We start from the raw sequence: 25,943 nt of genomic DNA, 5'->3' as shown, positions 1-25,943 counted from the left end.
ACCATTCTATTTGCACATGCTGTAATGGAAGTTCATATGACAAAAATTAGGGAGAAAAGGGCTTACTTTATTCAATATAAATCTTCAAAGCAAGAGTATGTATACGGAGAAGGGAAAATATGCCACACACACAAACAAAAGCAAAACTGCTTTCCTGAAGCCTGTAGTATTTATTTATATTGCTAAGCTTCTCCCATCAGAAGATGAAGCAAAATTCTCGTTAAAGAAAAGAAACACTGAGTTGCTTAAAATTTTCATTTCAACATACAGCTCAGCCATAGCTTAGTCTAGCTCTCTAGTGAATTCCAGCCATTCACTTTCCAATTCTCTTTCAATGGTGTTTCAGGGGAAGGGACTGTAGCCAACAGCCTACAATGTGTACTTGAAATAACTGTCACTTAAAAAAGACACTTAAAAAAAACCCTTTTTTTTTCTTAAAAAAAAGAAAAGAACAAATAAAAAGGACACTGTTGTCCTCTCATTAAAAATGAGAAAAGGTATGATCATCATCATACAGTACAGGTAATAAATTCCTTTGTTTTAGCTATTTTTTTTTTTTTTAAGTTAGATGATAGTTTTTAAAGCACAGTATTGACCTTTAGGAAAAAACCAACAGGCTTCCTTATAGCAACAAGGTCTAAATGTCTTCTATATCCTCTCAATCTACTTCACTTGTTGTGGCACTTTACCACAAGCCTTTGAATGGTGAGAAAAGAGCTAGAAGTGTGACTTGTGCCCTAATTCTGTTTTCTTATCAGATTTCTGCTGTGTCTGCTGACCTTGAATCTTTTCCTTCACCTCTCAGGGCTTAGATACAAAAAAGCAGAGAAGAAAAAAACCGCTTCTTCTGCACGTGGCTTCCCTGCTGCTGCTGCACCTGGGGATGGTGTCTACTCTGCTGACCCCATCTAATTTTCCTATTTATAATCTTCCCCCTGCTGAACAGCTCTAATGCTTATTTTTTTTTTTCTGGATGATTACTAATACTTTGCATTATTTCTAGCAGTGCCATTCTGAATAGCAGAAAGAAAACGGAACAAACATGTTGATTTCATCTGTCAGTTTGACAAGACAATCACTGTATGGACAACTCCAAGTATTTTAAACTCCTAAAATAACAAGATTTAGAAACATAAAAATGTTCCTATTTGCTTTTTTTTTTTTTTTTAGTTTTGAGCCTTGAGTCATCTACTGAAATTCTTTTCTAGAGCCTTGAAAAACAGAAAAATGTTTTCCTCCCTACATGCAAATCCAGAATCTATCATCTCATTCCAGATGCTACTTCAAAAAGTACAAGTAACAAGATCAATTATAAATCATGTAAGTTAATAACTCTACTAGGAGGAAGAGAGAAAAAAAAGATTTTTTTTTTTTAAATCGAAGACATCATCTCTTTGGATTACTTTCTGAAGAATTTTGATTTTTCTTTTTTCCTCCAACCATTGATGCATAGTTTTGTTTTATTTTTTCTCCCCTTTTAAAGAGAACAGAAAATTAATTTCTAAAAAATCTCATTTAGCAACCCACATTCACCATGGAAAGTTTCCTATTTGCCACCAGTTAGTGGATTTTTCCCCAAGAAAAAGGAAATTACTCTTGACAAGCTTAGTTATGAATAGTAGCTGGCTTTGCTTGGACCAGAGCTCATAGGAAAAAGTTGAGTTCAAGGTAACCTGACTAGACTGTGTTTCAATAATTCACTGAGCAATAGGCAGCTTTGCTGAAACAATGGCAGTCCCTTTACCAGAGTCCCTAATAATCAGCTAAACACTCTTGTTGTTCTTCTTTTCTTGTCTAGGTATAGCAGCTATAGTTGCAAGGGCTATAGGATCTTTGAAAATACTAGTCAACGAGACACAAGAAGAGAACGCTTAGAATAAAAAATCGGAAAAAACGAACACCGCTTTTACTTGATAGGAAATTTTCCCTACCTTAAAACAGTTCATGGATAACATATTTCTTAACTGATATGTATGGTTTACAGCTGCTTTTGAATGAAGGATTTACCTTTTCGTTCCAGACAGGCCCCCACTGCCTCCCGTGTTAGTTCGTAACCATCAAACTGTAACCAGCATCATCAGCCAACAGGTCTGCGAGTGGCTGTGCTTTTTGAGTAAGGTTATTTAACGTTAGTCATCCCAAGAAAAAAATAAAGCATCTGAAACAGTTGACGTCTGTCTCATGTTTCCTCCCATTTCTTTCTTTAAAAAAGCAGGGAATTATAAAGAAAGACAAGAAAATGAGTTCCTGGCAGCAATCCCTTTCCTTAGTTGACTGACTTTAAGGAAACAATGGCCAAGTGCCCCAAACCCCACTCAATGTCAACAAACACAGGTTTGCAGCTTGTCCCAGTCTGTTCCCTCTAGTTTTCTCCTGGCAACACCACCTTGCCATGCTATTAAAAGTTGCTTTAGTTTTTTGTTTTGTTTTTTACTTTTTAATTCAAGTAAAATCCATCACAAAAAGGCCGAAGGAAACAGGCTGTGCAGAGTTTTCTAAAGTACCCCCAGTGACCACTCAGATGCCTGGGTTTATTTCCATTGGGCTTTCATTTCATTAAGATGCCAAGACACCTCAGAGCACGTGGTTCGAATCAGTCCTCATCTCAGGGCACAGAAACCACTATTCTTCCCAAACCAACTGCAATAAGCACTTGCCAAATGCTCTTTTGATTGTAATTGCTTATCGGGCTGGCAAAGAGGCCGATCTTCTGACTCATTGTTCCTGATCCTTTCATATCCCTCTGGGAAAATATGAGAAGGGAGGACACTAAATACCAGCCCAGGGCCCCCATGTTAAAAAGTTCATTTAAGTTCATTTAACTGAAGCTATTAGCATGCTGATAACCTCATAATAAAACTTTAAGTCTTACAAAAAAAAAAAAAGAAGGAAAAACATCCACTCTAATACCCTTTATGTCAAGATGGAAAATCTGAATATCTGGAATATCTGACACCTGAAGACACTCCTGTGAGAAAGCAAACCAGCCACTTGCCAGGTGGCACCAAGCACTGGAGAGAACATCCAAATCCAGTTGCCAACAAAAATCTGTGGTGTTTGGTATCTAGTTAGAAGTTGTTTTGTAGAAACACAAATGCATATTTCTACCTCTAAGGAGCATATTGAAGCAAACAAAGCAAGACTAGACAGACAACATCTGGTTGTTGGGAAGACTACTCCCCAGTTCTGATCTGTTCATTCTGTGAGGAGACAAACAAAAACAAAATTTGCATTTTGTGCTTCATTTTCACTGTGTCATTCAGAGGGTTCTTTCCTATGCTTGTGTGTTTAGTCAGCCAATGATTACAGTCAATTTTATTTGTAAATAAGACACCCTATTCTTTTAGCATTGTAAGCACGCTGCTTTTGGCTTTATAGAAAAGCCAAAAATCCACGGTCTAACATTGTCCAAATAGATGGCATTGGGATAGAAGTTGCCACAACAGAAGAGCTACTAGTCACAGGCACCAGCAGTTTTATTTAGCCTGGGCAGAAAACCACATACTAGCTTTAGCATCTGAAGGAAACCTCTGGAAGTGCCTCCCTCTGTCCCAGCGTGGACGTGCACCTCAGCTTTGCCCCCAGGGACATTTGGGCACCCTGCGTGCACCCTGGCTCCAGCGACGTGAGCCTGGTGATGACCAGTATGGGGCATGGTGTGCTCATGAAGGCGCCTGGGTCCATGCTAGCTGGCACTAAGGGTAGGTACAAGATTTCAGAAGGGAAGAAATCTACAAGAAATAGGATAAGCTAAGTCTTGAGTATGCCTGGGCACTGAAGGTCCCTTTTTTTTTCTGTAACGTGCTGCATCTTGGTCGGCTTGCACATGGTTTCAGCATAAACCATAAACCACTTCAGCCTTAGAAATACAGAATTTATCCAGTTTTTCTGCATTCAGTAGAAGAGTCCACACCACCACCAAAAAATATGTGCCTGGAAAACGCTTTGCTGATGATACACAGTTTAAACTAACGATAAGGAGAGAAATAGATAACTTAGAATACATTCATGGCATCAGTATAACTGTGCACACTAACAGTTTAACACTGCACAATACCTTAAATATCTCAGCTGTGAATGTGCCAGAAATCTAGAGCACAGTATAGTCTTAAATGTTTTTAGGAAAAGACTGCTATATTTTACCATGCTATCAGCGTGCCATAGGCAGGTTATTCTGCTAACCCCAGGATACTGAACTCTCACTGCGATTCCACTTTCTGGAAGCTTTAGCAAAGATGTTTCAGAGATCAGGATTTCAGTTTATTTCACTTTGCTGGCAGTGCTGACAGCCAGAAAACTTATGTATTAACCACAAAAAGGAAAGAGGAAGGAGAGTGACAGACAAGAAATAAAACAGGCTAATAAATTCATTTTTTTTCTGACAGGTTGTCAGTTCCTGCATTTTTTTTTTGATACCTACATAATGAAGTGTATACCCGACTGCTTGAAATTACATTCTCACACCATAAGCTGAACATGTTCAATATATTGACTGTAAGAGGAGTGGTGCCTCCCTCTCGGCCATCTATAAAGAGGACTAAAAGGTCCTGCAGTTTCCCTCCCCATCTCCCTGTCAATAAAACATTTTTGTTTTAATGCAGTTAGAGCATAAAGCAACCAGGAAAAACAAACAGATCTACTCCTAGTAAGGAAGGAATACCTAGGAAGGTATTTAGTAGGGTTTTCTAGTGAAGGCTACATTAGACAAGACTTCAAACCTTTTTTAATTAAGCATTAATACAATACCAAGCATTAAAAAAAATCAAGCTTCTACTGTTGAATATACGTATATGATTATATGGTATTAAAAAAATATCATTTGTTGTTTAATGCAAAATCTATGTTATTTAGCTAATGTATAGAATGTAACTTTAAAGACATTAATTTCAAAATTTATGCTAACAGAAAAGGAAGTTGGAGTTATTCGTTTCTTCTTGATAAAAAACCTGCCATTCTAAGAAAGTATCAAGCAATACTTGGTTTTACTGGATGACTACTACAGCACAGAACTCTAGCTTAGCACAAAACGTTGGACTGTGCATTTAAGAGGACATGCACATCACACAAGGAGATTCTCTTAAGCTTTGTTTCCATTCAAATGCAACCGTTACTTGCCAGCTAATTGTTGTAAGTAACCATTTATTGGGAACCACTTAATTGTTGTCTCCTTAATTGTGCCCTCCTGTTGTTTTCATATTGACAGCAATCAAGAATACATGAAATACATGAGGCGAACTGAAAACGTGAACAATCCATCAGGAGTTACAAAAATTATCGAAACACCTAAAACTCATCCTTACTGAAAAAACTGCACATCAAAAACAATAGATTTCTACATTTTGGAAAGAACGTATTTTAAAAAAGCACGTTTAAAAGCACTACATTAATTATTTTCACATCTTCTGTTTTGGCACAGGGCACAATGCAAAGTTGTGAGTATATTTCACAATGTAAATATATTTGTCTCTTATCTTTTTCAGATAAGTTTGAGAATAATCAATGCATTGTTAACAATTCAGAGCTTCAGGCCAGTTTGGAAATTATAAAACTTAGTTCAACCAGCAGAGCTCTAAGACAACAGAACCTTAACCACTGTGGCATAAACCCAAAAACATGCAATTGCTTTAAAGTCAAGACACAACACGTTTAACTAGAAATGTCTATAAGGAAAACTAAGTGCAATCACCAAACAGTTGAACTCATCTGCAGGTATGCTTGATAAAAGTTTGATTTTAACTGACTTGGATCAGTCACTAATTTTAGAAACTCGGTATAGGGTATGAGGAACATCTACTGTATGCACAGGAGGAAGTGAATTGCACACTCTCAGCACTTTTTCCTGGGGTAGGGAATGAGAGCTTAAGGTTATTGGAAAGATAGGCTGACATAATAATGCTTAATAAAGCTAAGAGTTAAGTCAACTCTTAGCTAACACATGAAATATATATATGCAAACCAACTAATAAAATGCCACCCGTATACTCGATTCTGCTTGCACCACTGCAGACACCTTGTTGGCCTTACACCAAGAGCTCCAAACCAATCTTCTCCTTCTCCCAGGTCCCAAACACGGTGCCTCCACTGCCTCCCAGGGTCCCCCCAGTGTCTTCCCATTACAAACCAGCTCCAGCATATGATGGCCATCCTGTCTCAGATCTGCAGGCTGCCCCACCTGTGCCAGGACCCTGAACAGAGCCCCTTAGCATGCACCTTGCCAGGACTGAAAGAACAAGACCCTTCTTCTACACCTCAGGCTCGGGCTGTGTACCAGTCAGTGATTTCCTGAGGAAGAGATCTTGCCCGGATATTCATTCTTTATGCAACTTTCCCATGCCTCCTGCAAACTTGTCTTGTTATATCTTCTCCCCTCTTTATTTCTTCCTCATTTGAAGCGTGCTAATCTACTTAGTCATTCCTTGCATGGAAATTATTCCATACTTTCATCATTACTCCTACCCAGCTCTGGATATTTTCCAGTTCTTCCAAACCCATTTTGGAAACAGGAGGTCACAAATGTTCAAGGAGGTTAAATGCAGCTACACTACAGATTTAAACACAATGACGCTCTCTGTTTTGTCCTCAGTGGCTTTTTTTTTTTTTTTTTTTCAGAACTGAGCTGATGCTATTGCAGAGCCATCCACCCCACACCCCAGGCCCTACTGACTGGTAAGTGTCCGCTGAGACCACCTCGTTTCCTCTGTGAAATGAGGCCTACACACCCCTCCAACTGCCCTCCCGCCTGCGCCGAAGGCGAGGCTGGCTTTTATCCCTGGGCTACACAAGAATGCTCTTTTTTGTTCTTCTTTTAAATCTCCAAAACGTTCTGAAAATATAACATGGACATAACCTCTTCCCTTATCCAGTTTATTTGGCCTAAAAAGGTCAGCATCAATGTATTAGACGCTCTGTTTGGCATTTGGGATTTTCTACCCTACAAACACTAGCTTCCTACAGCGAAGCTGCAGAAAACTAGTTCCCCATGCTACCATAATGCATTTAGAACCAACCAACCAACCCAAAAAAAGAGACCATCAAGTCCTATCTTGTATTCTTTATACTCATAAAAATGCTATTAGCGAACTTGGCAAAATCACCATAAAAATGAAGATTCATATTTCTCAACTGGGATTAATACAGCTATATCCTTAAATATAAGAACATAAAGTATTATATACACAAATGCTTTAATACCATTTACAGTTTATTGCTGGTGCTAAGACTCTGTTATGTTAAGGCCTCAGATTTCTCATGTAGTTTCTTAACGTTTCCAACAGCCAGAATTTTTCAGTCACATATAATTGACCAGTAGAACATTGCACAAAAAAATACCTCATGTTTTGAAATTCTGAAGCAAATATTGTGGTTATCCTGTATCCTGCCTCCATGAAAAGGAATGCAATACAGAATGATATAATGAAAATAAAAGAGCAATATTAATAAAATCCATATCTTTGTATATTTGCTATTAATATATCTATTATGAACTGCATAAAAGATTTTAGTGCTGCAATGTTAAACCATGATATGTTGCTTATTTACCCTATGCAACTGACTCAGATCAGTAAATGAAAACAGATTACTAAGACCCATTTTCTCACTCTCATGTAATTGCATAATGTTGCAACATTAGGAATGCAAATCCACAGGGGAACATTAAAAAATATTGCTCTGTAAATTAAAGTCACTGAAAAGTAAATGTCAGCCATGAAAACATTTCCTTTAATGTTGCTTTATAAGTTGTTTAATCAGTCTCTCCTCCAACTGAGTCTGAATTATCCTTAACCTCAAGGTCCAATATATTATTAATACAAAATGGGGAGAATCTGAGGGCAGGATGGTTTGCTCGGTTCTTTGGAACATACACAGCAGGCAAAGAGTTACACAAACACGAGAAAAAAAAAAAACACTGTGAAGAGTTAATACAGCAAAAGAGAACAGCTGGAGACTATTAAAAGCACTCATTAGAAGGAAGAAGCAGCAAACTGTTCTAATTGGGTCAGCTGACAGGTGGCTGCGCTTCAGCGGTGCCCTCCCGGCAGCCGCAGTGATTGATGCTACTGTGTGATCCTCTGGCCAGGGGTACAGCTGCAAGGCTGCCCTGCAGCTCAGGACACGCTGCAGGGCCGCGAATGACCACTTCAAGTCATCTCAGCACCGATATATGGCACGGGGAGCAAAATGACTACTGTATGTTTGGGAAGAAGGGAAAACCCTGAGGGTGTGTAAAATATTGGTCTCTCAACTAAAGATATGAACCCAGTAACTGAAAATGGTACTTTAAAAAAAAAGAAAAAAAAAGAATAAGAAATCCCTAATACCTGGTACGCATTGCATAGACCTAAAAAAAATCATTTTAACCTCTGCATGCCTCAGTTTTTAAATCCAAATGATACTAAGTTCACCAGACCCTCCAAAAAGTCTGTGGTTCAATCAACATCTGGCCATTTGTGAGATCCTCAGCAGAAAAATCCCATATAGAAATGTGCCCAAGCTGCAGGCAGGCAACTCTCCCACTCCTTTTTAGAAACACGCAGGAGAATGGCAGCAGGGAGGGAGAGCCACAGGTTCAGCACCATGATCTCTCCTGGTGGCCATGTCTCTGGCAAAGTGAAGAGCTTCAAGAAACCTAGCTAAAGTTATGAAGGAGAAAGTTCAATGTCTTACTAATACTGAAAATTCAAGATATGGTTAGCCACAATTAAATATTTTTTCTTATTCAGACAAATGTGGGGATTAAGACAGCTAGCTGCCATCAGAAAACCAATACAATTTGGTAAAAAAGCATTTTCCACTCTTGATAGAAATTTGGGGATATAAGTGACAAAATTCCTGAGCTTATTTAGTGAATTTTTCATATTAATGAACAACACTGTAGTTATAAAAGCAAATTCCTTAAATTCAGGAATACAAAAAATGTTATATGGAGTTTAACTGTTCAGCATTTTTTAGAATTTTGTTTAAAATTTATGAAATAACCTAAAAACCAACAGGCCGCTTTAAAAATTTAGTAACAAAAGACAATTTTTTTCAGAGGAGATGTCTATGTTATTATAATAAATCTGACTTAAAAGTTTCTTAAAATCCTTTGAATTTTACTTTGTTCCTTTGCAGTGATCCTAATGCACTTTTTACAAATTTAACTGAAAAGACAAAAAGACGGAAAGACAGATGCAAATTTACAGAATTATTTGCGTTTGTAATCTTTAACATACTTAAAGCTGAATATGTTCAAATATTATTTTTTTAGATGAGAAATTCCTATTTATTTTCCTGAGATGTTGAAAGACTATGCTGAGCCTGGTAGAGATACGCTGCAAACTTAACCACTAATTATAATGAAAATCTGAAACATCCTATATGTAGGTGACAGGTTCTTAATTTACTAAGCTCGCTCTCTCTCTCTCTCTTTACACAAAATCTCTCCTGGCAAATCAGCTGAAAGATATTTAGGTCTTGAGTTAGAAGCCATGCTACTAACAACCCCGGAATTAGAAGAGATCAGAAGCACACAGAGCCAGATTTTCTGCAACTCAATCAACAGGGCACAGCTCACACTGCTTCACACCTTTATTCAGGCTTGGCAGTCCTACATCAAAGTTTTAGAATGCATTAAAGGAAGATGAGAAAGCCATACGTGTCTTTTGCTTTCGATGTTTCACACTGCAGTTGTAATAAGTGCCAGACAATCATCAATAGGCTTTTTGGAAAGGACAATTTTAATACAAAGCTTTCAAACATTTACGGCAGTCACACTGTCAGGAGAGCTTCTTACCTTCTGCACTTTCAGGCCCTAAGCTATATCATCTGGTGCCTAGTCTTCTCTTGCTGGGTACAAGCAGTGATCACAGCTGTACTGACAAGGGATTACTTGCCTTATTGAAGTGTATTTATTCTAGTTCAATCTGAAGCACATCCACTACAATGAATTTGAATTCATTATCATGAATTCATCCCATCTTACAGGAACATAGGATAGGGCAACTCTCCCATGAACACGCTTGAGAGTTTACCTGAAGTGCTTGCTACGATTTCAGACCAGCACCCTCTCTGCAGTATTCCACGCTAAAGCGTTGTCGCTGTTTGTTTTGGGATAGCTTGGAAGTGATCTGTTTAGGTGACTGACAGTAACTCACTCCAGCTGAGAAAGTGCCAGGTCAGGGCAAGGAGCTGGCTAATCTGGATGGGAAGTCTCACATTGCAGCAGCTGCCTCCACCGTATCTGGCTTGTGAATAAAGGACTTGTTTTCTATCTTGGCTTTGAATTAAATTTTGGTAAACACAGACATTTGCCGAAACATTTAAAACAATTTATCTGACTCCTGAATGAATAGTTGTTTTCTCTGGAGGGGAGTCAAAGCCTGAAGCTCTATTCAGAGAAGATTTCAAATGATCAGTGAACAGTAGAAATTTGTCTTTTTTTTTTCTCGTCTTTGCAATGTCAGCAGTTAGGATTTTCACAGTTAAAAAAAAGAGCACCCAAGAAACAAAAAGACTTCAAGTTTTTTTACCTAGCCCCCTACCCCCCGTTTTTTTTTTTTTTCCTTATGGGTCAGATCTAAGGGAAGGGAATGCCTCCATTAACGATATCACAACCTGGTGGCACAGCAGGAGTTCACTGGGTACAGAACTTTACAAAACCTGATTTTAAAATGTTTTCATTCCCTTATTTAAGAGCCCACTTTTTAGAGGTGTTGAGCTCCTACACTTTCACATTGAAGTTTCTGAGACAAAATGCATGCTCTCAGCTTTTCAAGAGAGAAGGGCAGTGCTCATAGTCATTGGCCATGATGCCAGGGTGGCCAAAACACTTTCCAAGAGAAGCAAAGCCAGGAACATCAGTGCTAAGAGAAAACAGCAATTAGCCCTTGAATATCCCAGTTTCAAAGGCTGAACACCTTTCCTCATGTAAACCTGGCTCTGGTAAAACAGAGGAGTTACTTGGCCTTAGACATTTACAGATTCTCCAGTCCATTTTGTAACTAACTGCTACCAGCACAAGGCTTTTCAGGATCTTCAGCAAAGAGCACAACCTTCTGTAACAACCAGCAGTTTTGTATTTTCCTAGCTTTTGATCTGAGGCACAATGAAAGAAGAAAAGTAAAAGCTTCTTGTATCCTCCCTGTGCTTTCCAAGTATCTGCTCACAGTCAGGCACATCTCATCCCAAATGATTTAGGTTTAATTCTGTCATAAATACAGAAATTATTTAATATGTTAGTGTTATCGTTAAGCATTTGAAATTGAGATCTCTTAACTTCAAGCTTATCATTCAGATAGTTGCAAAAAAGCAACACTTTATGGTGAATTTTCAGTAAAATAAAAAGGCAAATATTAGGGAAAACCTGTGAGAGGTACAAGGACAGCAATCAGGACAGCCATCGCTTGTGCGCTAAAGTGCTGCACTGGCTCACACGCACAGAGGTAAAACCAACTGCTTAGTTTCTTCACAGCTAGACCAGGCAATTGATTTAGCAGGCTTCTGAAGCTACTATACCACAAAATCCATTACCTGAGTTTTAAAACGCATGCCAGCAGATTCTTTTGCAGCACCGAGGAAAAGATTAAAATGCAGTCACATAATACATTACTTGGTTGAATAGCAGAAGTCTTAAAAATGCTTAACATTCAGAATGAGTGGCTTTCATTAAAATTAATTTCACTGGCAGGTGGCCTACATGTTACTCTGACAGGACCAACCACCCTCTTTGAGCAGCGTGACTGACAATCAAACTTTGCCAAGGAGAGGTGGAGGTCAGATGCCAAAAAACATTTCCAGGCTTCTAACAATGAATTGGAGATCGAAGCAAAAAAGAAAAATATTTTTGATGAAGGTTATGAAGGTTATGATCAGAGTCTCAGAATGACAAACAGCCTTTTCAACAAAATGACTAATGTCCTCAACAGATGGCCACTTAATATTTCCTTTTGTTTGTAGCTTTTTTAACGATTTGTGTATGTGTACATATCTGTACATGCATATAAATAATTAAATATAACTTCCTAAAGAACACCCCGACACAAATGAAAATAAAAGCTGAATTTTTTTTTTCTCTTAGCTTTTAAACCCATACAAACACAACAGGAATTAGGTCTGTACGTTTCAGTACATCTGGCTTGTAACATCTCATAGGAGAACATCACGCTGTCTTGTCACAGTTGTGTCACTGAATCCTCTCTGCAGGATCATGTGTGGCTGAAGGCTGAGTCCAACCAAACTGGATCTCCATTACAGAGAAGTTAATATTTAATTCCACATTTTTGCCTTCTTAGGTAGGTGGTGGTGAGCATGCAAAGAGATCAGTTATCAGGCACCAAACAAGTGAACCAGCACCCCTACTTCCATGTTCCTCACTCAGCATTTGTACACCTGCTGACATGGGATCCTCATCTGTGACAAAGGTTTATGAGCATTATGATAGTTCAGCAGTTGTGCAAAACAAAAACTGATGTTATGAACAGCAGCTTGTCAAGCATTATTACCATCTTCTTAATCCAAAAGAGAATACAAAGTCAAACCTAGAAATGAGATCAGAGCCCTGGTGTGAAGAAACTGTGCACAAACCACCAGCAAAAATATCAGACTTGGGTGCACTGAATTGCTCCTTTTCCCAATTTTCCTCTAGTGAGGCTTCATAGTTACAGCCGCAGCTTCAGCCTAGAAATTTATCCAAATATTCCCAATGATAACTATTGGCAGAATTATTACATCTAACTACTGTACGGTCCAGATCCAGGTCACTGGGAGGACTGAAATTCAATGGCATTTGGGACTTGCTGCCAGCTTATACAGGATCAAACAGGGTAACTGAATTCATCAGCAACAGTCTTCACATTAAAGATGGCCAAACTAACGACCAAGAAAGATGAAGTCAGATGAAAAACGCAACACTGAAGATGCCTTGGTCTCCCACTTTTCAAGCACCCAGTTTGAACATCAGCATTATGTATCTACGCACGGAAATCAGTAATTGGAGCCTTTGTTTACACATACCAGATATCTCTCCTCCTGCCTCATGCTTGGGGTACGAATCATGTGATTCTGTTCTCCTCTCCAGTCTCCAAAACGTCGAAAAAAATAATTGGATAAAAATCGATTGACAGGATCTCTAATAATATTGATGTACACTGGCTGGTCTCCTCCAAACCTGGTGGGAAGAAAAATGGGTGAATCAATCTTACCAGAAGGTTTCAGATAGGCAAATGTATGTCTTTCCCCTGAATGCTTTCAAACTATTCTCTACAGAGTTCACAGCATTTACAAGGCTAGAAGTAAAGTTGAGATGCTTATGACTAGTTACAAAACTCTGTAAAAGCACATGAGATTTCTTTAGGGCTAAAGGTAAATATGATATCACATTAAGCTGTATGTGGACTACGAACATTTTAGCTTAAGACCAATTTTTTCCACTGTGTCAATGGATTACCCTTCTCAGTTTTCTCCTCACAATTTTCAGATGAAGAACCTTTTGCAGCTGAATCCAAGGATGAACATTTCTTTTTCTAAACACTTGCTTCCCGTCTGGAAAGTCATGTCAGAGCAGGCAGTGCCTGACACTAACTGCCATAGGGCAGCTTTGCATCACCTTCATCTGTACAGTAGGAGTGGGAACATGCTAAGGATTTTGCAACATTCAAGCGTATTTCAAAAGGCTTCCTTTGGATGAACTGACAGATATGCATGGTATTTCCATCTATTTATTTGCTGTAACTTGCGCAGATATTCCTCCTCTCATCCCCAAACCTGCCCCACCTGCTGGATTTGAGGTTATTTAGTGGTTATATAGCACCTTGCACTCGTACTGCATTTCATGGAAGAGAAAAAAAAAGTCAATATGAAAAATCCTGCTTCAAAAAAAAATAATGAAGTATTAATTTCAAGTACACACAAGTCCAAGGAAAAGGAAGGGGTAAAATCACCTGTGACCAGGGTCTGTTCAAAAGCAAAAGACAGCAAAGATACCTGCAGTTTAGAGTACCTGCCTCCTCCTGGTAGTTAAGACAAACATGTTCAGTTTAATATATGGGATACAAAAGGAGAAAGGGAAGGAAAAAGAGAGCTTGAGAAGATAAGGCACGTGATTTTAATGTATTTTCAGAGTGTTAAAATATTGGCTGCTTATTTTACAACAACATGTATCACTAGCAGAATAGGGCTAATTGCCAACCCAGGGGAAGGAAAGAGGAAAGGTGCTTATATTCTTCCTTGGTCAAAACAGAAGGATGAACATTGATGCTCTGCAACAGACTTATGGACTGCAAATGATGTGAGACAGAGCAAAGTAAAACTTATTTGGATAGAGTTATTCCTAGGATAAATCCTACTTAAAATTTTCCTGATCTAAGAGCATGCATTATGTTTCTCCACAGTGTTTCCACCCTTTAGGAGAACAATCTTTAGCTAAGCACTAGCTCATATTTTATTTTTGGGAGGTGAAGGACATAGCCATATTTAAGTATTTAAATGCTCTTCAGATGATTTTCTAAGCCACAGGTTGTATTTCTTTATTTTAAAATGTGAAATATTAGATTAGAAGAGAGAAAACAGAAGACATCATTTAGATGAAAAAAAACCCCACAACTCTCAGGTTTTCTTCATTTTTTGAGTCAGATAAATAATTGAATATATATAATAAAAGATCAGGGCTCCTCATAAATATTAAAGACACAGCAAAATTGTTTAAAAATATGATTTATAGTAAGAGATGAGAAAAATCCCACAGTTCCAACTTTATTCTTATTCTGCATGATTCCCCAGACCAGTAAACACAGCCTGCAAAGGTTTGTGTATATTTATAACTTATTATTTATGCATATCTATTTATGTATACCAGTAATTTATAATTATTTATGTATGCGTATCAGTAATCTCATTGACCTTAATGTTGCAGGATCACTCTCATAATTTGTAGAAGCACAGACAGCAGAAAACTTTGAAACAATCCAATTAAGAAGGCAGATGCTCCTTGCTTCCTGATTAGCACATAGCCCAATTTGGACATATGTCTGTAACGGAAGCATCCTGAATTCTTCTCTGAGATTGTTTTTGCTGCTGTCTTTGCCTTTATACAGAAATAAAACTTACATAAAAAACAGACATTCCTGCAATTACCGTAGAAAATTAAAGACGTAAACCTTTGACAATATACATTTAAATAGAAAAAGGTAGGTGAATGCCGTGGTTGGTAGCCATGAAAACTACTTTTTCAAGTGAAATTGCTGGCAAGATTAGGTTGCACCTAAATTACCAAACATATTATTTTCCTGCTGCTTGATGCAGATCGACAGTAATCTAAAGACAGATGCGAGAGGAGAATAGTAAAGAAAAGGGAAAGCAATGAAAACAGCAAGAACAGATGACAGCAGCAGCAAGTTGTCTTAAGACAGAGAGAGAAAGATTACAAGTCAGAGAAGCGAAAGAGCAGGGGTATCCAGCCTGGGGTTTGTAGAAGATGCTAAGCCTAAACGCTCCTCAGCAGAGGAAAAAAAGCAAAACCAGGCAGTTATTATTTGTCTAGATACAATATTCAACAAATAACCATCGTCTTTTCTGAAGTAAAAGGAGTGGTCAGATTGCATAACTAACCACCCAAAGCATTAAAGCCTGCTTTTTTTTTGGTAAGGTCGTGTCCCTGAACACGTGAACTGTAAACTCAGTACCAACAGCTCTGAGAGAAGAGGCTTGTCTGTCCCTAGAGGACAGCTGGGATGGGAAGTCACTCTTTCACAAAGAACTGCAGAGGAACTTCTCATTTGGAAATGGAGACTGTGGCCTTCCAAAACACCACACGGCTCAAATTTCTGACTTCCTGCACACTTTAACCGGCCTGGTATACACCCAGCTGCAGTTGCTCCGTCAGGCAGCAAGCAGGGAATTTTTAGAAAACTTAAATCTGTTCTGGCTCTTATTCAAATCTGCATTTTTTAAGCACGGTTTATAATACTTCAAATTCCAACCATTTGTTTGTACGGACTGTACTGGGACTCTGATGGAAGCTAAGCAGCAGTTGCAGGGCATAAAAAAATCCTAATGGTTAAAAATCAATAACCTTAGGCTGTTTAGATAAAAAAAAAGAAAATCAATGCTCCATTTGTTCAAGTACATTCTGCCCATTTTTAGATATCTATCAGTCATCATATTAAATATTACTTAGCTCTCCCAAATGCAACTTTTCAAATTAATAACACCCACTTGAAAATGCTCTTGCAAACAATAACATCATACAGTGCTCTCATTATACATCTTATCATCTTATGTATCCCCAAGTATCTGTTGTGAAGGATTCAGAAAGAAACCCAATTATGCTCTTCCAGGCCTGAGCAGAAGGCTTATATTCTATAAGAGGAATCACATTTGGATCCTGCCTGGTAAATACACTGGATCCTTCTCATGCCCAGCAGCACATTGCTATAATTGGGTTGAGTAGGACAGGACACAACCTCTCCAACAGAGAGCTGAAAATGTACACACTGATCCTCCGCAATGCTCTTTCTGCACTTAGCTTCTGATTTATTTAGCATATACAATTACATCGCATTAATTTTAATTACTCTGTTGTGACAGATGTATTTTCAGATTCCTCGTCAGAATAACTAGCATATTTGCAGGCTTCAATCAATGATACTTAGATTCATTTGTAGCATTTCCCCATCCCTTTTTTTTAAAAAAAAAAAGAAAAAAAAAGGCTGAGAAATATACCAGGTGTTGTAACTCTGTCATAGAAAAAACTTCTCTGATGAATTCTGATTTTATTATTTACATGAGCAAAACCTGTGCCCAAAACAGTTAGCAAGCCCCATCTGAGTCACGAAGAAAAAAGCAGTAAAAGATTTCAAGAAATTCAACCAAAGCAATTTGTTTTGCTGTAAAATGGAGGATATCTCAGCTCCTGTAATTCTTCATTTAAGCACCTTTTTAAAGGAAGGTTAAATATGAATGCAGTCCTGTCACTTCACTTCAGGAGGCTGCTGCAGTTCTGCTCAGCACAAAACTCTTTGCACAAGCAGAAGCAGGCTTCTTCATCCCTACAGGCAGAGCACGTTCCTAGAGGAAATCAAGATTCCCAACCTTTTCTCTGTAAGAACATCGGCTGCCTGTTACTCTTTTAATGTGAAGAATGTCCTCTTAAACAAATGAGTTAGTTGCTGTAAGTTAAATATAATGGAAACAAAGAAGAACTGACAGTCAGATTAACATGGACAGGTATATTGCGTCCTTCTCAGAAAGGAAGCCCAATTTCCTTTTGCAGCTTCATACAACCACGCTGAGAGCATAATTGCCCAGGAAGCTTTACAGACTAATTGTTCTTACAGCTCCATTACCTGGTCTGCAGCACAGATTCAAGGAGAGATCATGTAAAAACCCCAATGTACAACTTCCAGCTTTTCAGGACTTAAACAGATGCAGTCATATCAAATTCTGTCTTTCAAAAAAGGTATCTTATTTGAAGAATTAGAAATGAAAGGTCACTGTAATCTCTCTTACTAACAAACACTTCTGGCGAAGCAACCCCATTCTGTACATGAGGCATCAGGCAAGTCTGGGTTGCTCCACTGACCCTCCTCAAGGACGAGCTGCCACCTTTTTTGCAACAAATCCCAGAGGAGCAGGCTGAGGGATTGCCTGTGTGGTGCTGCATTGTACTGCCAGACTCCAAACTCAAGGAGTTTATCTTCTTGCTTTTGTGCCTTTACCCTGTGCTGTGGCCATGCTTTCAAGCTTTTCTTTGGAATTAGGAGGAAAAAAAGAAAAAGTGTGCTGAGATAATCCTTTTAATTTCAAGACTGCATTCCTGGCTGGGCTGGCCTCGAATGGGAGGTGTGATCCGAAGTGCCCAGTGGTTCAAGGTTAACAGTAAAATGGTGAAAACTGGCAACACTGCTCTCAGAAACTACCCCTTCTGGAGCTGTGACATTAACAGCAGAAATTTCAGCTTCTGAGTGACTTGTCTGGGTAATGTCATCATAAAAAAATACCAAAGGAATTGCTTAGTAAACTGCCTTAGACTGGCAGATTACACCACTGTAGATCTCCCAAAATATTTTATGCTGTATTTCTGCCAGCCTTTTACATTCATGCATGGCAAACATACTGAAAATTATCTGTATCTATGCCTTTCCTTACACTAAGGATATCAAAGTAGTTTGAAATATAAATTGATAATGAACAGCACCAACACTGATACAACTCCTGCCCATGTCTAGGTAGCATCCCCAGCTCAAGTAAAGGGAATACTTGAGAAGGAACTACTATTTGTGGTTTAGTTTATGAACAGCTGGAAGCAAGAGTGAAAACACTAATTATAAACACAACACTAATAGCAGCTAAAGTCAAACTCTGCATGATTTAAAATCACTTAATTCCAGATACTTTGCATTCAAGGCTTTCAAAAGGTCAGGCTCAGGAACTCTCTAGACCTCTAGTTAACATTTTGCTACAATTTGGAGATGTTCCATCAAAAGCAAATGTTGCACATTATATAGAGGAATGGAAAAAATAATTACAAATTATTACGACAAATCCCCATTAATAGTAGAACAGCTGATACAACACTTTAGGAAGTATTAAATCAACCAATGTGGTATGCAGAAAAGATGCATCTTCAAAACTGACCGGGAGCACAGATTTGGTTGAGATGGTTATTCACATAAATCTTGTGACCTGACTTCTTAGGAAGGCTATCATGCAGAGGATGTAGGCAAGGGTCAGAAGTTACTCGGTATTGCATATGCAGCTTCCTGTCTGCATGCTTTTATCAGGGTTGTTAATGGGGACTCCAGCTGTTTTGTGGAAATGGCTGTCACAGAGCAACTGAAGACAATGCTGAGTGCCATATGGAAATTCAAATACAGTAAACTAGGCGTAGTGAAAAGTCACCTCTCATCACACCCCATAACTTGGTAGTAGTAAATGTTGTGTGACAATGCACAGAATATAAAAATCAATGTAACGTGATTGAAAAAAACAACTGAAAACATGGCAGCCATGTCCCAAAAGTGAAATTCTAGGCAATCGCCATCGAATATAAGGATCTGTGGATATTATCATGTTTGAGTATTTGAATCTCTACTGTCTAATATCATTATCTGTGGTTCAGGAGAAAAGCAGAAAACCACTGATAACAGTTTCAGATAATGAAGTAGCAAGAGGTGAGAACAATAAATGGAGTGGTTTGATGATACAGAGACACTTGAGCAAGCCACAGCGCAAGCAAGATGTAAGCACACACACATTGTTGGACAGAAAAAACAAAAACAAAAACAAAGCGCCTAGAACCAAGAGCAGAGGACACTCACAGGGAAGGAGCAATTCTGATAAGGACCTGCATGCCTGCACAAATTATCAGCAGCGTGAGATTTTCTAGGCCAAAATGATCCTGGTTTCCCTTCTTCCACGATGAAAGAGCAGAGAGGAGCAAAGACCTGACACTGTACCGACACGACCACTGACCGAGCTCCAAGTCCTTTTCAAGCAAAGAATGCACAAAGTTCAGAGCAGAGTCACGATGATGAAAAAATACATTGCAATGAAAAAGATGTCAAGAAGGGCAGAGCCTTCACCTTGAAAAGAGAACAAAAAGGAAAATAAAAACACCTGAGAAGGCTGGGAGGTGATTTTACCACAGCATAAGAACTTACACATGAAAGATAGCATAGGAAAAAAATTAGATAAAAGGAGTCTTCACGTAGCAGGCAAATGGATTCTGAGATCCAATAAAAAGGAATCAATTGGCTTTCTCAGAAACAATTATGAGGAAAAACAACTCAAAATTTAGAATTACAGGACAATATTCACATATTTACAATATTTACAACAATTACATATTAGGAGAATTTACCAAGGATAGCGGATTCTCCATCATCGGTAATTTTGAATCAAGGCTTAAATTTTTGTCCTAAAGGATATGCTGTAGTTCAAAACTAAATAGCCTGTATAATGCGTTGCACAGGGGTAAGAAAGACTACAGAAATGACTTGATTGCCACAATCCAACTTTTTGCCCCAAGGCAGAATCAGCTATGCAGTTGTCACTACCAACTCCAACATCCATGAGTATATTGCATTTTGTTACTTTGCTGTTGTCTTTGTTCAAGCATTCTCTCAGATTGCTAATCTAGAACTCTGCTGATGCAATTTAAGACCACCACTTCTGATATCATTACTTTCAAAGAACAGTATATTTCCTTTATCTTATCACAGTCCCCTCTTTCCCAGTCTTCTCTCTTGTTTCTTTCTCTGCCCTTTCAATCTTTTGTCACAGGTCACTTTTTTCTCTCTGATCTTTTCCTTTACTTGCTTTTGGGCTCTTTCTGATTAATGAACATCTTTCTCAAGTTAATGTACTCCAAAATTGGCAATATAATCTACAGTGCAAATATGAGCACAGAAACCAAAACAACAGTAAAAAAGGATAATTTAAGCATTTTGCCTAATCCCACTGGCCTTCAGTCCACAGTAACTAAATTTCAAGTAATGATTTCTATTCATTGAATATTGTATTACCTGCTAAATGAAAGCTGAAAAGTCTACTATGTGAAGAACATAGGAAATCTATGGAAATAAATTTTAAATAAGATAATCTAAAAAACTGTGAAAAAACTCACTACAGAGCAATGTTTTCAAACAACAACAAAAAAACAACCACAAAACCCCCAAACTCTTAGATCATACAAAGGTCAAACTCCACGTTAGATTTGTGCTTAGCCTTCCATCAAGTCACAGTTAAAAAACATCATTACACTGTCACATCATTAAAAAAATTTAGTATAAAAAAAGAAAAAAAGATGTAGGAGGGATTACAGCACCATGTGGCCATTCATGAGATGTGTACTTTACAAGGCGGACCTCACATGATGGTAGAAAGTGTTTCATGATGTGTTAGCAAAAAATATAGATTATAATGAACACACATAAAGACATAGTGTTAAAGCCGGGCACATAGGTTTAGCTGACATTTCCCTACTTTTAAGGGCTTACCCAAAGGTTACTAATTTTTTTTTCTTAGCATATTTTTAATGACATTCTCTTTTTTTAAAGGAGAAAAAATCCACAACATGAAACTACTTTAGTACATAAACTTAAGCTGCTATCACTGTTTCAAGATGTCATTTCAAGGAGGTATTTCAAAAGCCCAATCCCTCCTACCACTGAACTGTACAAAATGAGTGCAAGCTGACTGATCTACTGCATTTCATGCAGAGTATACTATGGCTTGTATTTGAAGGGGCACGGACATTCAGCATCTTCTAAGGCCAGCTCCACACATTTGCCCTGAACACTTTTCTCAAAAGCTAGCTGAGGACAGTTAAAACACATAATTGGCATGTTCTGCAAAACATCTGCGTTCTGTGTGGTATTACTTGCTCTGGAGAATTTGGAGAAACAAGAATTCTCAAGCTGTTAATAAATGGGAGGGTTATGACAAATATTCCATGGCTCTGTTTTAAGTCAAAGAGAGCAGCATCACAGAATCACCGCTGTTTTACAGACATCTTAGCAGTCTATAAAACATTTAAAAGTTCAATTATGTTTCCAAATTGACAGGTCAGAGACACATGCGCAGGTTAAGCCATGGCGAAGCAAGATGACCTGTTTTTTAAAATGGGAATCATTTTTAAATCGTATCATTGTATCATACAACCCTTACGAACAATCAAAATCTAACAGGCTTTCAAAAGCCTGGCTTTCAAAAGCCTTGGCTTTCAAAAGCCAAGCTTCCAATCAATGCAGAGCGCTCCTGCTTTCAAACATGCAGCTGATTCGCATGATGTATAGGCAAGTTACTTTTCCAAGAGTTACCTGCTTTTTGTTTCTTGGCTATGGACACGTTTTTACAGAGCCCAAGAACAGGGAACGCTGTAATGTAAAAGTGCTGTGTTGAACTGTCATTTTCTGCATCAGAAGGAACACAACTGGCAAAGAATAACAACAACAAAAACTGAACAACATTCAGAAATCAAGCACAGTTTTGCACTTATCCGTACTGAATCTCTCTCTGCCTATACCTGCTTCATATAGCACGTGATGTACTGGTACCCATAATTCAGAACTCGGGTCTGAGTTGAAGCAAAGGGTCCAAACTCATCAGCACTACTGCATGTGACTGGGTCTGTCCCTACAACAGGCTGATTTTTATTAGTTAGTATTGGTCTCTGTGTCTGTTTTAAAAAGTAACATAAAAATCAGTAATGCTGATACAGTCTGTTTACCAAAAAAAAGATTTTTTTCAAGAAAAACAAGGGCTTTGCACATTAACTTTACTAATGAATAACAGAAAACCAGAAATATTTCTTATGTTGATGCCAGGGACTCAAGACAAGTACCCTCAGGAGCAGAAGACCTAACAGATTTTTCTCTCCTCCTCCAAACCTGTCCCCCACATCCCTTGTGCACCGAGCAGGAAAGACACAGCAGAGCTGGGGCTGGCGTTCAAGCAGGGCAGAGGGTGGTGGCCACTGGCTGTGGCCCAGCAGAAGCCTGGCAGCTCTGTCTTGCTTGGCTTTCCTTTCAACGGAGGCACCTGCAGCAACATGGTTGTCTCTGGGTTTTCTACCGGCCTTACAAATTGTATTTGAAACTGGCCAACGGGTTCAGAAGTTATTCAGGAATTAGGCGTGGGGGGAAACTGGAAAGGGAGGCGGAACAGCTGGAACAGCTGTATGAGCCTTACTTCAGAATTTAGAAAATTGTGCTAAAAGGAACGCATTGTCCCCTCCTGTCAAGCACAGGCACACAGACACCAAATGCAAACACACCGCAGGTATTAAGCTGCAACTGAAGACAAGAACGGGGCAGCAGCCCAACAGTGCAGAAAGGCCGATTCCTCGCATCCTACTGCTGGGCGTTAATTCATTCTGGCTTCTCAGACAAATAAGATATACTGAAATTTAAGGGCTAATTAAAACGTGAGATTAAATTGAGTTCACGCTTCATCTCTTTGCATCTATTTACCACATCATAAGACATTTTACAGGAGATCACTCTCTAGTGGCCTATGACTCCTCCTAGAGTAAGTAAAGAATTCATTGCTTCGGTGAAACCTGAAAAAGCCTGTTTCTCTCTTTGGGTGGTCTTTTTAATGCTTCTCCCACCTATGACTTTACCCTGACCTAACCAGCCAGCCTTTATGCAAGCAAAAATCACTTACCAGTCACTGACAGAGGCACGCCTTTAGACTTTAACACATTCCTGTGTAATGTTCATTTACCCTGAGACAGGAGGGAGCAGGCAGGCTTCCAGCTCTGCTTGAACCGGGGGCTGTAAGTGCATGTTCCAAAGATATAAAAACACCTACTGTGATTAGGTGTTGGAGGGAAGAAAGCTGCCTTACCACATCCAGACTGGGAGTTGTGCAACTCTCCCGATCCCTGACTCATCCTGAACCAAAGCCTTGGCCTCGCTGCCCCTATATGCATTCCTGCAAATGTTCTTCTGCTTCTCTGAAATCTGTGACACTTGGAGCACACTCCAATGATCTTGAACGGTTGCCCGAAGACTGTTATAGTTACTTAGTTCATCAGAAGATTACTAAGAGTTCAAGCGGGGCTTTTCCACAGACTTGAAGCTTCTTCCCACTTAATTTTTCTCAGGCTAAATAAACAGATGACAAGGGGCATCTATGATAACACACAGTGAATTTGAAATATGAAATAGCTTTTTGTGTTTCTGCAAGTTATTCCAGTTTTTCAAAGCTTCTACGGTCTAACACTATGCTACTTGCATCTACTGATAACACCTGCCATCTCAGCAAATGTAGCAGCAGCATCTAAGTCTGTACCTACTTTGAGCGTATACATTCTTATTTGCTTCTGATTAACATTTCAGAAGCTTTTCACAGCAATATTAATGTAGAAAATTCAATGACAGCTGTCATCCTGATCCTGCCACTTGTCCTTTTCAGGCAGACATCCATGCACGGATGCAAACCTTTGGAATTCTTGAGATCCTTGTAAGTGGTGATGGGTGCTTCTGCCATGTGCATTTTGGGATTAAGCACAGGTTATTACTGACAACTTTTAACCTCCTTGGGTACATGAGATTTTTTTTCTTTTTTTTTTCCCTTCCTTTTTTTATTTTTTATAAACAGCAACAGCCAGTATGAAACCAAAAAGCATTCAAACATTTACCTCTGCAGATAACAACATTTCAAAGTATGGTTATCAGAAGAAAGCCAGACATGGAGAAGTCAGTTAAAATTACCTGAGCAGAACAATGATCCTCAAAGAAAAGCCTCATTCAAGAATCACAAGCAAAGGAGAATTCAATAAACAGCACCATTTTGCCCAAAAGAAATAGTCCCGAAATGGACCGGATGGGGCAGCCACCCATCTGAGGCACGGGGATGTCTCCTAAAGCTGGACAGACAGAAGGCAGACTGGAAACACAAGCTGGGAAACTCTGTGATTAAAGTTTTTCCTTAACTGGTCTGTGACAAGTGCTACACAGAAATTCCCTCACATCAGAAAACAGCAAGAAACTTATTTTTTTTGTCTTCTGTTTGAAGCTGCAATTAATTAGATTTATGTCAGTAGAACTTCACATAAAGATTTGCTTTAATGTGTTCTGTTAAGATTTAACTTTTTGTCTGCCTCTCTACACTCTTTTGGATTGAGAAAAAATAGTACTGAACTAAAGAAAGACAAGAATGTAGGAAAGTTAAATGAAGATTCATGACTGCAGCTGAACCAGCAGACACTCTTATATTGTTGTTCAAAAAGAGAGGAAAATGTCCCTGGCAAGCATTCAGGATGGGATGGGATTTTCGAATTTTCAGAACTTTATTCAGCAGAACTAACGGTGCCTCTGAAACATGCATGTGCTCAAATTCACCAGTGACCTAAGCCTTAGCTCACTTCCACAGGAGATTTTTTCTGGAAAGAAGATGTAAGTGATGTAGGCCTTTCTTTTTTTCTTTTTTCTTTTTCTTTTTTTTTTCCCTCTCCAGTTGGAAACAAACTAAACAGCATAAATAAATGCCACAATGCTTTTCTGAATATTCAGAGAGCTTTAAGTGCTGACAGGTTTATAAGCAGGTGCAGGATGCAAAGGAGGAAAATCCAAATGGTCTGTCATTGCTGTTATTCACATCAGGGACGTTAAACAAAAGCAAGTTTATTTTTCCTACTACTGTTTGGGAAGCTGCGAGGCACCAATAACTAACTGGAGGTGAAGCAGACTCCCTTTTTGTGAGCCTCTGCTTATGTTTTATTTGCTTCTCTAGTAGCCAATGCTATGCTCTGAACTGCTTACAGGAATGTCTTCAGATCCTGAAAGCACTCAAACAAAGATGTGCAACGACCTTGAGGCTTACTAAAAGAGTGGTGAAGATAACATGCCTTTACCTCCCACCTGTCTGCTCGATAAACACAGGTGGAAGGAGAATAAAGTGTTCTCTATCCCTTCCTGCAAACAAAAGCCTAGTTTCAAAGGTACAAAACCTTTGTGAGTTTGTTCACTGGACTAACATCCAGGATGGCTGCCTGGGAAAAACTTTGTGATCTCCAGTAAAGGTTGTGCTACAATACCTTGAAGAAAGCCTCATCCCTTTCCTTGTGAAGGAGCAATGATTTTCACCAAAGTGGGCTTCTTTTACCTTTAAACTAAGTTGTCTCCTACCTTCAGCCCCACTCCCCGCTGTGCTGGCTTCTCACCAAGAGGTGCTGTGTGTAAGGTCTTGAGCTGTCAGTCAAGGAACACCACACTGATACATTGAGACTGTTGGTTTTTTTTTGTTGTTTTTTGTTTTTTTTTTTTAAGTTTCTGGGGTATTACATAGCTTTTATGTTGAGCTAGTAGAAAGACTAAGTCAAACAGGAAGATGCAAATTCCATAGGCAATGGAATTTGCTATCCACTATGGATGGACCATAACTGAATAGTTCAAAAAAAAAAAAAACACCATTCCCCAATCAAGAAGAAAGAAAAAAAAATAATGCACAGGCAAAAGTAG

The 25,943-nt window shown here is 38.8% G+C and overlaps 1 protein-coding gene across 2 annotated transcripts in view; it reads right to left on the bottom strand.

The window, feature by feature from the left end:
* The window catches only part of UST (uronyl 2-sulfotransferase), a gene marked incomplete at its 3' end in the record, with an annotated part of 164,199 nt that overhangs the window by 49,934 nt on the left and 88,322 nt on the right, over positions 1–25,943 (bottom strand). For both annotated transcript variants that reach the window (XM_080588018.1, XM_080588017.1), the window contains exon 5: positions 12,991–13,144. In XM_080588018.1, coding sequence (XP_080444144.1) covers positions 12,991–13,144 — 154 coding nt within the window. The remainder of the gene's footprint in view (positions 1–12,990; positions 13,145–25,943) is intronic.

This window comes from Anser brachyrhynchus (assembly GCF_964034855.1).
Source record: "Anser brachyrhynchus genome assembly, chromosome: 3".
Taxonomy (NCBI): Eukaryota; Metazoa; Chordata; class Aves; order Anseriformes; family Anatidae; genus Anser; species Anser brachyrhynchus.
The sequence above is the reverse complement of the archived record's forward strand: the minus strand, read 5'-3'. Positions and strand labels throughout refer to the sequence as shown.